Genomic DNA, 12385 nt, shown 5'->3' on the forward strand with positions numbered 1-12385 from the left:
GAGCTTTGCCTTTGTTTTAATGTAGCCATTGTGGCCTCCAGTCTAACCTGCTTAATATTAGAAACTCTTGGAAAAGTGGTATTTTCCTCTCAACAACACTTGCAGCATTGAGTGACTTATTCAACGACAAGGCACCGGCCGACTTGTCGAGTTCAGAGGCCAGCAAAGGAGCGACCACCAGCAGGGGAGGAACGCCAACAAGTGCCTTCACGGGGCCTGCGCTACCAAGGCCGCCGTCTAGACGATCGGAGGTGGGCCATCTCTTGTGGGCATATTTGCTTAGCGGCCAGTTTATTTTCTACGCACTTTCTGAAATGCCTTGCTTCTTCATTCAGTAACTTGCGGACTCACTCAATTACTAAACAGGTCTACAGGAAGATGGAGGCTTGAAATGATTAACAGTGGTCGAGCAAGGGATGTCGCTTGAATCAACGTTTCTGTTTCAACAGAGACTTAAGTGTCTTCTTGTCAAAACGTTGACTCAAGCGACATTCCTTCTTCAACAGCTATTAATAAGTTCACTCACTTATTGTACCACTTATCCACCCATTCGTGCATTTGCTGATTCATTTGTTCATTTATTGATGCGAAAGCGTTAAATAGCCCATTGAGCGAGAAAACCCGCGTCTGTCATCTGTAAGAGCAAAACGGTGCCTAATTTCCCATTGGCTGTGACACCACAGGCACGAGTGTGCCTTGACTGAGCAGAGCGGGCGAAAGGGGACACCTGCTGCTGCGATAGCATGCCAGGTGTTGCGTGAGGGGAGAGCGCATCGGCGGCACGCCACGTCACCCTTGTTCTCGCTCTCGGAAGCCTAAGTTATCGACGCATTCCTCGCCCGCGCAAGCGCTTGCCTTAGTTCTAACTGCACCTCGATAAGGCTGAATCAAAACGCGACAAGCGTCTCAATGCGCTCACTTGTCCGTGAGGAGTTCATAACTCGAAGGACCGCTCACCGGCATTCAATTGGACATTAATGCTTTCGCATTCACGACATGTAAGAAGTGTTTAGATGTCCTTTTTATTCATTTGTTTATTCAGTGATTGCTCACTGTCTCAGTTGCCCGCTCATGAGTGCATTTACTCATCTGTTTGTAGATTGGTTTATATATTCATTCATCAGTTAATTCTTTCATTTGCTAATATATTGCTAATAACTTCTTAATTAATTCCTTACACTAACGCATTCATTTGTGCTTTCCATAACTACTGTGTTCACTTAATTGCTAATTCGCTCATTCACCAATTTATTCTTTGTTCACTTTGTTTTTTCACTCACTTATCAATTCACTCACCTATTGATCAGTTGAGTAGTTCAGTGGTTTAGTCATTCATTGATCTGTTATTGATTCATTGCAATTCAGGAACATAAGCAAGAATTTGGGTTCTCGCAGGACTTATCCCGTGAATTGTAAAGTCAGCCCCATAAGTTTATGTGACGCTGGCTTCACAACAAATGTGAATTTCTGCTCTGTTAAGACCTGACGTTTGTAATTTAATGGCTCTCTCTGTAAGTCACGAAGGCTACTACATATTGAAACTTTGGATTCGTAGCTGTGTTTCGTAGCTGTGTGGCCAGGCCTTTTTGGGAATTCCAAGCTTTTTCATAATTTTCGTGTCCCGTAAACTGTTGTGGCTGACTGTACATGCTACCTCTTGTGTGTGTGCGATGCAAGCAGGCTGTACGTGGTCGGGCATCGCCACTGCCCATGAGCCGGACGGAGAGCGTAGGCAGCCTGAGCAGCGACTTCAAGACGACGCCCATGCCCCTAGGGTCGTCACGGGGTCCCTCACCACTCACGATTGGCTTGTGTGACTCCATCCCGCTGGCTATCGCCTTCCAGGAGGTGGTGCACGCTCGCTTCCGAGGAACGGACGAGACCCTCTGCCAGGTACTACGTGGATTGCTTCACAGTTTGTGTCATATTGACACACATACAGATTCAAGGTATCTTAAAGGCGTGGCCCAGAAAATTTTGACTAATCATGAAGAGCTAGTGGTGGGTTTAGAATAAAAACAGAGTGAATATAGTTTTACATTATCATGTGGCAGTATTTTACACAATATTTTATGCAATGTAAATAAAGACGTACTAGTTAACCTGTCTGAGGCATTGGGTTTTGACCTTATGCAGGTTGAATTTTTTGCAGGAACCATGTGCCCATGGCAATTTTTTCCCCCCATTTTTTCAGTTTGCAGTAAACGTCTCGAGTTGTGCTCCCTGGTTAGCATAAACACAATTTCAAATGACTTTGGGCGGCTTCATAGAGATGGCAGTGATCAGTGATGCTGAACACGTGCGAAATATTAAACAAGATCAGCGCCGTACAGTGATGTACAGTGCTATACATGTACATCAAAAACCATGCGGGACAGATCAGTGAAGCTGTGCACATATGGCACAATCCCTTAAAGGGTTAAGGATACAGTTGAAACCCCGCAATAATGAAATTGGCGGGCAAAGCGGAAAAAATTGTTTCCACGAGAATTTCGTTGTTGCGAAATGAGACAGCACAGACTGAGAATGCGCTGCAAAACGAAGCTTTACTGTTAAAATTTCGTTACCTGTGTCGCCCCATCCAGCAGTCAGCGATGGTGATACTGCCAGGGAGCGGTATTCTCGGTTGATAGCTTTCGGGGATACAATCGTTTTTGCAACATTTCGCAAAACTCGGACGCAGGTGCATCAGCATCGATGAGCAATGGCATTCCGCATGAAGATTTGTCCGAATGGGGCCGTATTGTCGACCTATGGCTTTAGGAAATAAAATCGCTGTCAGGAGATGTATCTCGGCGCCGGACGCGTCGGTGCCTGCATGCAACTGTGAGCACTGGAGGAATGCTGTCGCCTGTAGACGCCGACGTGTACAGTACGAGCAACAGTGTTCCACACACGCAACAGCGCTCTGCCAGTGCATGCTGTTGCTCGTAGACGCCAATGAGAAATCCACAAGCACTGCCTGTTGGGGGGTACTGAAACCAGCGTTCTTGAAGCAGAGGACACATATTCTGGGACGATCACTTTCGGAGTCACAATACGGGCCCCAGTTCTCAATCATAACCGAAGGCGAGGCAGCCCATGTTGCGGCCATCGTATCAAGCTCCATAAGCAAGTCCATGTTGTCGGGACGTGGATACTGTAAAGGAATGTGGCCATGCCATTCGAAACAGGCGATCAATGAACAAAATGGCGGCCATGATGCCTTCGCGGTGCACGCGATCGCTTCCAGCGCTTTGTTGTTTTCGTAAACAAAAATTTCAGCAGGCTTGCATGTGGTATTTTACGCAATTTAAGTGGGGAGAAAGGGCATTTGGGCACTTTTTTAGATGTGTTAGCATTAGATGGGTGGATATTATGGGACCTAAAGTTCTGGCATATTTCGTTGATGAGGGATTACAGTTTAGCGACGTTTCATTGTTGGGAGATATTAAATGCATCGAATCCTATGGGCGTTAGCTAGGGATAAGAAAATATTACGATGTGGCGAGAATTTTGTTGTCTCAAGGTTTCGTTATTGCGGGGTTCCGCTGTAGAGGAAAGTTTAATGAATCTGCGATTGAGAATAGTAAAACACTGCAGTATTAGTGGCTTAAAGGGACAGAACACATGGAATGAAGGGACATTACTCTTCGGGCAATAAATTTATGTTAGGTTTGATGGTTTGTTAACGTGAACGACAAATCTTAAGGGGCGGTAATAAACACAGAATAAAGATAGAAATTACGAGCTTGTTGGCATCATGCTTCACCGTGTTTCAAAGGGATGCTCGTAACATTTATCCATCCACGTGATATTGAACTGACTCCTTGTTTTCAGGTAAAACTCTTGGGCGACATGAAGGTGTCCTTCCCTGCGGGCATTGTCCACGTGCTGACAAACAACCCATCGCCAGCCACACTAACCTTCAGGGTCAACACAGCTCGCTTTGACAACGTCCTACCCAACAAGAACCTCATCACATTGTAAGTCACAGTTGTAGGGTTTTCGGCGAGTCTGAGCAAGACCACTGCTGCACATTTCTCAGAAAGGCTGTGCCGGCACATGTTGAAGGAGCATGCAAATGCTAACTCAAGTTGAATTGACAGCATCTCTGAGATAACATAGTACACTTGTGATGATGAAAAGAGCCCCGAAACACTCTTTGAACATAGTAAGAAACTTTGCCGATCTGTTAACAAGGCTCCTGTGAACATCTGAGCCAAATATTATTGCACTGCGTGCAGCAGGAAATTTACACTTTCACGTCAAGAGCAGTGAAAAATCGCTTGCTCTCTCCTTCGCAATGTTGGTCATGCAGCGTCATCGCAAGCAGCTGCACCCACAACAGCTGTCGGCTGACTACGTGATTACGAGAACATTCTCAGTAATGCAATTATTGCTCAATTGAGTTACATAAATGAAAAATATATGTCTGCGATCTCAAAACGACAGAAAAACGCTTTGGACTGCTGGTCTACACACGACAGTTGTGCGTTGCTGTGTCTGCGGCGCGTGGCCTCCGAGAAAAAAGTGTAGTGTAGATATCGTGACCCCCACAGGTGCTGCCATGATTGCGCCCCGTTGCCGCCTCCCCTGTGTAGCTTTCAGCACGCTAATGCAAATGAAAGGAGAAAGAAAGTTGCTTATCGTTCTGATAACTATGTCTAACGTAGCTTATACTTGAAGGATCGGAAAAATTTTGCTGCAGGAGGTATGTAAGGCAGTGTAAGTTAATAATGGTGTCATTCTATGATTAGTCGGAAAAGTGTTTCAGGGCCCCTTTAAATCTCGAGTAATTTTAAATTCTTTTTAATTCAATTTTTTTTTTGGCTTCTCAGGACAGAGCAATGCTGTCTTTGCTGGTGATTTAAAAAAATTGGCTGGTGAAAGGACATGGATACACCAGATTTGACCTAGCATACTTGTGCTTTATATTCAGGCCTGCTCGGTGTCGCTATGAGATGGCGCCACTAAACCAGTTGCACCTTTGCAAATCTGGTATTGGGCATCGTGGAGAGAGAGAGAAACAGGGACACTTTCTTCCTGCTTCTTTTCCACAGAGTATTCGTAACTGTAAGTCATTAGCCAAGTTCATTTAAAGTTGCCCAGAAAGATGCGCTAAGCTGCCTTGCGCGTGTATCTATTTTCGTAGCAACCTCTTATGACTGTTTTGGATCACAAGATTCAGTAAGCATGAAAATGGTGTGAAAATGTAAGTGGCAACAGCAATCTTAATATCCGAAACCAGCTCCCTCAAGTGCACATGCCATTGCTAACGACTGACCATGATAGTTTGGCATTGTGTAGACTCGGCCTGCAGAGCTCTGCTATGCAGCCACACTAGTGACACGAGCTCTTCAAGAATGTTGCATGTTTTCTTGGACTAAAGTCTATGCAAGGCCTTTAAGGTATGTTGAATGAATGAGTGAAAAGTCTGTTGTCTAAAATGTAATATCTGGAATCTAATAGCGAATCCTATTACTATCCGAACACATAATAATGAGAGTTATGTAAACTCATTAACAGAATGAATGGGAGTCAAATCTTAAATTCATGAATTGAAATGAGTTGACTACTGTATTTCATATATGGTAAGCAAAGTGAAAATAGCTGCAGCATAGGTGACTGGTTTGTTGGCAAAACTGGTAAGCACCGGTAGTACGAATAATGTTCAGGCGTCGGAAATAAAGAGTTACAGGTAAGTGCTATGATGTGCACCTTGGGGATAGTATATTGTTGGGTCAATGTCACAGCCAGCTGTCTCATTTGTTTCCGGCTGGTGCCTCGCAGGGACGCGAGCCAGTCAACGAGCGACCGGTGCGTGTACGAGTTCAACATGTCGTTGCTGACGGGCCTGCTGCGACGGCAGCACGAGCAGACACCCTCGGCGTCCTACTTCAACATCGACATCCTCAAGTACCACGTGCGGGCGGGGCCTGGTGCTCGGTCGGCGCCCCTGCACCTGGTCGCCTACTGGAAGACGCAGGAGGACAACACCAACCTCAAGGCAAGTTCCTCACCACACACCATTCTTGGCAGGTCTCGGCACACCCACATAAGTGTGGGTTGTGTAACAGCAGTAGCAGTGTTCAGGACCAGCGTCGCAAAAGATCGAGAATCAAATTTTGCTATCAATCGGAATTCACATAAATCATTTACCGTATTTACTCGAATCTAGGCCGACTCCGATTCTAAGCCGACCCCCCAAAACTTTGAAGCCAGAAAAAAAAAAAAAACTTACCTTGAATGTAGGCCGAACGAAAAAGTGAGGGCTACAGCATTCGCAAAATGAAACAGCATTTATTAAATATGAACATGTCGAGCTCATTCTATGTCACCATCGCTCCTAGCCTCGTCGCTATCTACCTTACTGCTGACATCTTCAAACAGTGCACTATATTCAGTACTATCAAGTGCTTTAGAGATGCTGCACTTTTTGAAGGAGTGCACGATCAATGTTCCTGGGTAAATGCCATCCTCATTGCGGCGTATGCAAAAAGCATCTCCCGTGACCCCCTACAACGACAGACGTTTTTATTATCAATGACGAAGTTCCGCCGACCTTGAACGTTTGACGATGCCTTTACGGCTAGCATAACTACCGTATTTACTCGATTCTCACGCGCCCTCGATTGTAACGCGCACCTGTTTTCCGTGACGAAAAAGAAGTACTTTACAGTACCGCGCATCTCATGCTTTCAAACAAAATACAACTTTCTGTCATTTGGAAAAACAGATTTCCTCCTGGATGCACTGAAGTTGCGATGAATAAACAAAGTCGCAGTTTCGCCCGAAAGGCGATGCATCGAATGCGATAGCAAATTAGTAGACCGCTATACGAAGTAAGGATAGCAGTTTTATCGGCCGTATTAAGTTGCAAACATTCGCTTATTAAATAAATTCACAAGCACGGTGTCGCGCGCGCACAAGAAAAGATGAACACATCTCACTCGTTGACCGCGGAAACGAACTGTCAAAATGCTGGAAGCACGGCGAGCGAATTGACCTTCGTGCTAGCATGCCTCTCGCTTCAACGCTATGAAAACGGGGCGCGCAGCAGACTTTCCCCGTTGCAGATTGCTTTCAAGATAAGGCCAAGGCAATCGTATCTCCGAAGTGGATCGTCGCAGATTACGTCCTGCTTCGGTCCACTGAAACCGTTCTGCATTGCTTTGCTGGCGAAAATCCTCTCCTTCTGTTTGCGCCAGTCCTGCTCGCAAGTTTCGGATTCTCCGAACGCCCGGGATGCGGCCCAATTTCCGTCCGTCTCCGCACATATGATCACTTTTCTTTTAAATGCGGCATCATGATGAACTCGGTGCTTCATGCTGATAGAGCAGACGCAGAGAATGTGAAGACAGGCGGTAGACCATTGCCTAAGCACACGGAGGAAGCTACGGCATGCTACGGTAGCTAGGCTCGAAGCGCGTGCGAGGCGGCCATTTTGAAATGCCGACGGCTATATGGTAATGCAGATTTAGGGTCGTGTTAAATGTGTGCGTTAGATTCGAGTAAATACAGTATTCGTAAGGAAGCGGCACTATAGTGGCATCACCTGTTTGGTGCCAATTGGTGTTTGGTGCGCGCCGATGCTACACCATACCGATACTACCGATACGACGCAGGTCAAAATTCAGTACTTCAGTTGGCTACTGGCGTGGCGAGTAGCGGCTACGATACTGACTTTTCTAGATGGCGCTAACTATGCACCATATTTATCAGTTTCAGTTAAAAACTGGCAGGTTTTTTGAAATCCTCGAATCTAAACCGACCCTAGAGTTTCGTATGGGATTATTTGAAAAAGACTATCGGCTTAGATTCGAATAAATACGGTATTTCTGACTGTTTCTCAAAGATAGACAGAAGAGCTGCAGAAAAAGCTGTACCTGACAGCTTGGCAAAACCGCGGCCCCTGTTGAATTTCCCTGACAGCAGCAGCAGCAGCATTTACAGTTTAAACTGCTGTATGGACATACAAACAAGTTGCAGAAATTCAAATACAGTAGAACCTTGTTAATACATTCCCATTATGTACGATTTCCCGGCACCAACATTCTCGATCGAGAACAGAAAAAATGACCCAATACAGTGACGCGTCTTTACTGGTTCATACAATCCTGGAAAACACGATCTTTCGGCACCAACTAGATTGCCAAACTATGATTGTATGATACATTTTCCGGCCGCTAAATCCCATGTAAACAAGAAAAGGCACGATGCGCACGCAATCGGGAACAGTAGCCACCCGCCGCAGCAGCTTCCCCGCAATACTCGCCCCCCCCCTCTCGTGAAAATGCTGGTGCTCACTAAGTTTCTTAATCCGGTACCAGCAAATCTCCTCCGGGGTCGTCGCACACCGCATTCACATCTATCATTTCCAGCATTATTGCAGTAAGCACCTTCACTTACCTGTGTCAGAGCACGTGAGCTGTAGTGCCGTTGGAAGCGCACTGCACGCTTTAAACAGGTGATAACCCAAACGTGCTGCCGTTTCCTGCTGCAAGCGGCTCAAAGCGAATGTCATGTATCGCTCTGGTGGTATCGTATTCCGGTGTTGCCCATGCACATGCATAATTTCGTTTATATTCCCGTCCGAGTCTTAAAACACCATGCAATAGGAAAATAATGTGCGTCTCGGGTCGTTTGGGTCCTACCAGCTTGGGCCCTACCAGTTTTGGTAGTGAGTGCAGAGTTTCTGGCCGATTGTCTTCGGCCAACACTGATTGACAGGCAGCAAGCATCATTTGTTGGATTAGAGCTGGAACAGAGGACGAGGAAGAATTTTGGCATGCTACTTGCTTTCTTTTGAAAGCACAGTCAGAGGAGGAAGACTGATGCAAGATCCCCGGATGCATTAGTATCACACAGGTAATGCAGAGCATACTGCAATGCACACCTCTGTTTCACATCCGACGAGGACTGTCTGCACAAGTTCCACACGAAGCCATAGGTGGCTTGGGGGAAGCTCGCTTCTGGGGTGGAATGGCGTTGCACACCTGTGGCTCAAAAGGTTTCTGCAGAATATTTTTTCTTTTTGTTGAATATTCATAATTCTCGGTGTATTTTGAACATTTCGTTGAAAAATATTATAAACCATTCTAGTTTTTTTTAATCTCGTTCCTAATGAGTTAACTCAATTGTAAATATGACGTGTAAAGCAGCAAGAACTTTTCGATATTTTATTTATTTTTCCCTCTTGAGTGTTATTTACTGTGTCTGTGAGCTAACGCGCGCTCCCTTCTACTGCAGATTGACTACGAGTACAATGCCAAGGCCCTGAGCCTGCCGGCGGGCACAGGGGCCACTGGAGTGAGCCAGCCTGCGTCAGCAAACCCGGCACCATCAGCACCGGGGCTTCCGCCACTGACGGGACTATGTCTGGGCGTGCCAATGGACGGTGGTGTGACGAGTGTGCAGGTCTGTAACGTTGGACTGTGTGAGCATTGGAGAACTGTGTGGAGTTCTTCAGTGACTATGTCTGCATAAATAATCGAACCTGCTGTCTTTTGCTTTGATTAGCGCAAGAAAGAGAACAAAAATATGTATCTTGCCATTGATAATCTGCGCAAGGTGAAATGACACTGCTGTTGCACTTTCAGAGTGCCTGAAAGGTCTGGAAAACACACTGCTTTTATGTGGATGGAGTCATATTGTTATGGTGCACTTGACTGGTTGTACTCGAGTGGTTAGAACACAATCGCCTGATTCGTTCAGAGCACCACACTCCAGCTTAGAGTGCTCGGAGACGATCTCAGCTTTGAGCTGTGAGTGCCACCGAGGTCCGACAGAATTCTGATCACGTGGCTCCTCCAATTGTTCTGGGAACAACTGAAAGTTCGGCTCAGGTGTGCTTTGTTTGACTCGGCTCCAATCTAAAGAGGCTTGGCATTACTTGCGAACTGACTTGGAGCATGGTAGGAACCAGTTTACTAATGTACCATTAGTTTCAATTTCTGTTTTGTGTTTACATTTCTGGGAATTGTCTAGCAGGTTATACATGCAAATGTTGCTGCCGTTACTGTGCCCAATGTGTCTGGGTAATGGACTTTTGCTTTGTAGGGGTGGTCGGTTATGACATAACTTCTTAATTAGGGAGCACAAACTTTGTGCTGGTGCCCACGCAGAATTTTTCACTTCTGATTTTGCGAGCACTTTATGAACTCAAAGATTTCCCAATTTTGTTTGCCAATGAAATAAGCTGAAGCGACAATGTTCAAGCTGAACTAAGGGTCAATCAGCCAATGCTGTAACGTGGTATGAGTCATAATGCTGCCACAGTTGCCTGTTGGAACACTTCATTGTCTTTGGTCCCACATGTTCTCTTCCAACCAGGGCAGTGTGTACAAGTACATAAGTAAAGACATTTGCTTGAAGAGCCACAGTGGTAGATTAGCACCTGTGACATTCTGGTGCCAAGTGCAAGGCCATGGGTTAAATTTCTAGCTGCAACAGCCACATTCAAATGGAGGCAGGATTCGAGTACACACTGAGTTATTCAAGGTAGTCAAAATTCATTTAGGGCTCTCTATTACAGTGTCTCTTATGGCCTCTGCATTGCTTTGGTATGGTAATAGATTAATAGAGCAACTGAACAATCAGTCAGTCAACTGAGCAACTGACAAATTAATCAGTTAATCAACCAACCAACTTGTCTATGAGTCAACCAATGAGTCAACTGAACGAACAATCAATCAATCAACAAACCAACCAACCAACCAACCAACCAACCAACCAACCAACCAACCACCCACCTGATCAATCAAGAGATCAATCAGCCAGTCAACTGAGCTACTGACAAATGAGTCAACCAATCAATTAACAGGTAAATCAGTCAACCAGCTGACCAACCAATCAATAATCAGTCAATCAGTCCACTGATCAATCAACCGAGCAACTGACCAGTCGATCATTAAATCAAGCAATCAACCAGCCAATCATCCCGGACCAAACAATCAACCAATTAACTTATCAATCAGTCAGTTAATCAGCTGACTAACAGGTCAATTCGTCAGTCACCATAGCACTCACCAGTCAGTAGGTTGACAAACCAACTAACTGATCAATCAAAGAACCATGCTGCTTTGAGAAGGCCTAACAAGGTTCTTATGTGCTCTTGCATGCACACAGGCCAAGCCTTCATGTGTGTGGAACGGGGAGACCCAGCGCGCCCTGTGGAGGCTGAATGACCCACTGGGTGGGACGGCAGGCAGTCAGCGGGGCGGGTCCGTGCTGGCACGCTTCGCCCTGTAGCGGGGACCTTCTACGCCTCGCCCCTGGAGGCGCGCTTCCTCTGTGAGGGAGCGACCCTATCCGTGCCAGCTTTGAGCGATTGGCCAGGGCTACCGCGTGTCTCTAGTCAAGAGGCAATATTGTCGGGTGAGTAGCCACTGAGCTGTCTTTTATTCTGTGCACGTGTACCTCAAGCAGCTGCTGTCGGTGCAAATTAGACAAGTTGAAATGACTAGAATGTATTGCAGTGTTTCTGGGTTTGCCTGCGCTTGCGACAGTGACCTAATTCAGGCTCCGAAATGTACATTTGGGACAGTGAAATGCTTGAAAAACTGGCTACAGAGCCACTATTGCTCTAATGTAACATCATAGCAGGGTACTCTGACCAGTCTTTTCTTCTTTTTTTTTTTTTTTTTTTAATTTCAGTTTCAATATACGCTGATGTTATTCCTCCTATGACTTTTTCATGCGTGAAAGTTTGTTTTCCCGAGATCTCAATGTTAATAAAAGGTGTAGTGAGAGAGACGAGAAAACACATTAAAATAAATGAACGAGCTTTCTCATAGAAACCTAAAAGGAGATTTTGCATGGTCAACGCATCTGACAGCCTAGCTGTAATGGTTTCTGAAACCATGGAACTCTGAAAACCAATTTCAATTTTTCTACGTTCTGCACGCAGTTATAATGCTGTTATTTCTGCGTGTTCATGTTAGTCTTGGCAATTATCCTTTTTTGAGCTTCCACACCCCCTTGGTCATCAGGTGGGCAAGATGCTCGATTGGTCTTGTTTAGCTAGTAGAAAATAATTTTACTGAAAAATGTCAGGACAGAGTGACAGAATTACTGCTGCGTGGACTTTGCCATCTCCTTCGAGTACGTGCCTAGACAAGCTTCAAAACTGGTCCTTTTCATGCCTCATACAAGCTCATTTTACATGCAGGCAAATACCTATGCGAGCCGTGACATTTGCCCGCGACGGCGATGACGGGCCGTCCCCTGCCACCTGTCCCCGCCTCCCGCCGTCAAGCCCCGACGAACAAGACAGCAGCGCTCCACAACCAACCACAGCGGCGGCGGCGCCCGCGCCGGTTGCTGGTCCGACCGACGAGCGTGTCGCCACTCCGCCTCCCCCCACCTTTGAACCACCCCCTCCGCCCCCACCCCCACTTCTCCT

General features: G+C 46.0%; 1 protein-coding gene across 15 annotated transcripts in view; it reads left to right on the forward strand.

The window, feature by feature from the left end:
- The window catches only part of LOC119433606 (F-BAR domain only protein 2-like), a 76983-nt gene extending 65715 nt beyond the window's left edge, over positions 1–11268 (forward strand). For 12 of the 15 annotated variants that reach the window (XM_049658750.1, XM_049658753.1, XM_049658758.1 and 9 more), the window contains 6 exons: positions 106–251; positions 1681–1893; positions 3820–3965; positions 5773–5989; positions 9232–9399; positions 11110–11268. In XM_049658750.1, coding sequence (XP_049514707.1) covers positions 106–251; positions 1681–1893; positions 3820–3965; positions 5773–5989; positions 9232–9399; positions 11110–11232 — 1013 coding nt within the window. In that variant the 3' untranslated portion in view covers positions 11233–11268. The remainder of the gene's footprint in view (positions 1–105; positions 252–1680; positions 1894–3819; positions 3966–5772; positions 5990–9231; positions 9400–11109) is intronic. The other 3 variants (XM_049658760.1, XM_049658761.1, XM_049658763.1) reach the window with 1 other exon arrangement.
- The last annotated feature ends 1117 nt before the right edge of the window (positions 11269–12385 follow it).

The sequence above is a fragment of the Dermacentor silvarum genome, chromosome 11, assembly GCF_013339745.2.
Source record: "Dermacentor silvarum isolate Dsil-2018 chromosome 11, BIME_Dsil_1.4, whole genome shotgun sequence".
Lineage (NCBI taxonomy): Eukaryota > Metazoa > Arthropoda > Arachnida > Ixodida > Ixodidae > Dermacentor > Dermacentor silvarum.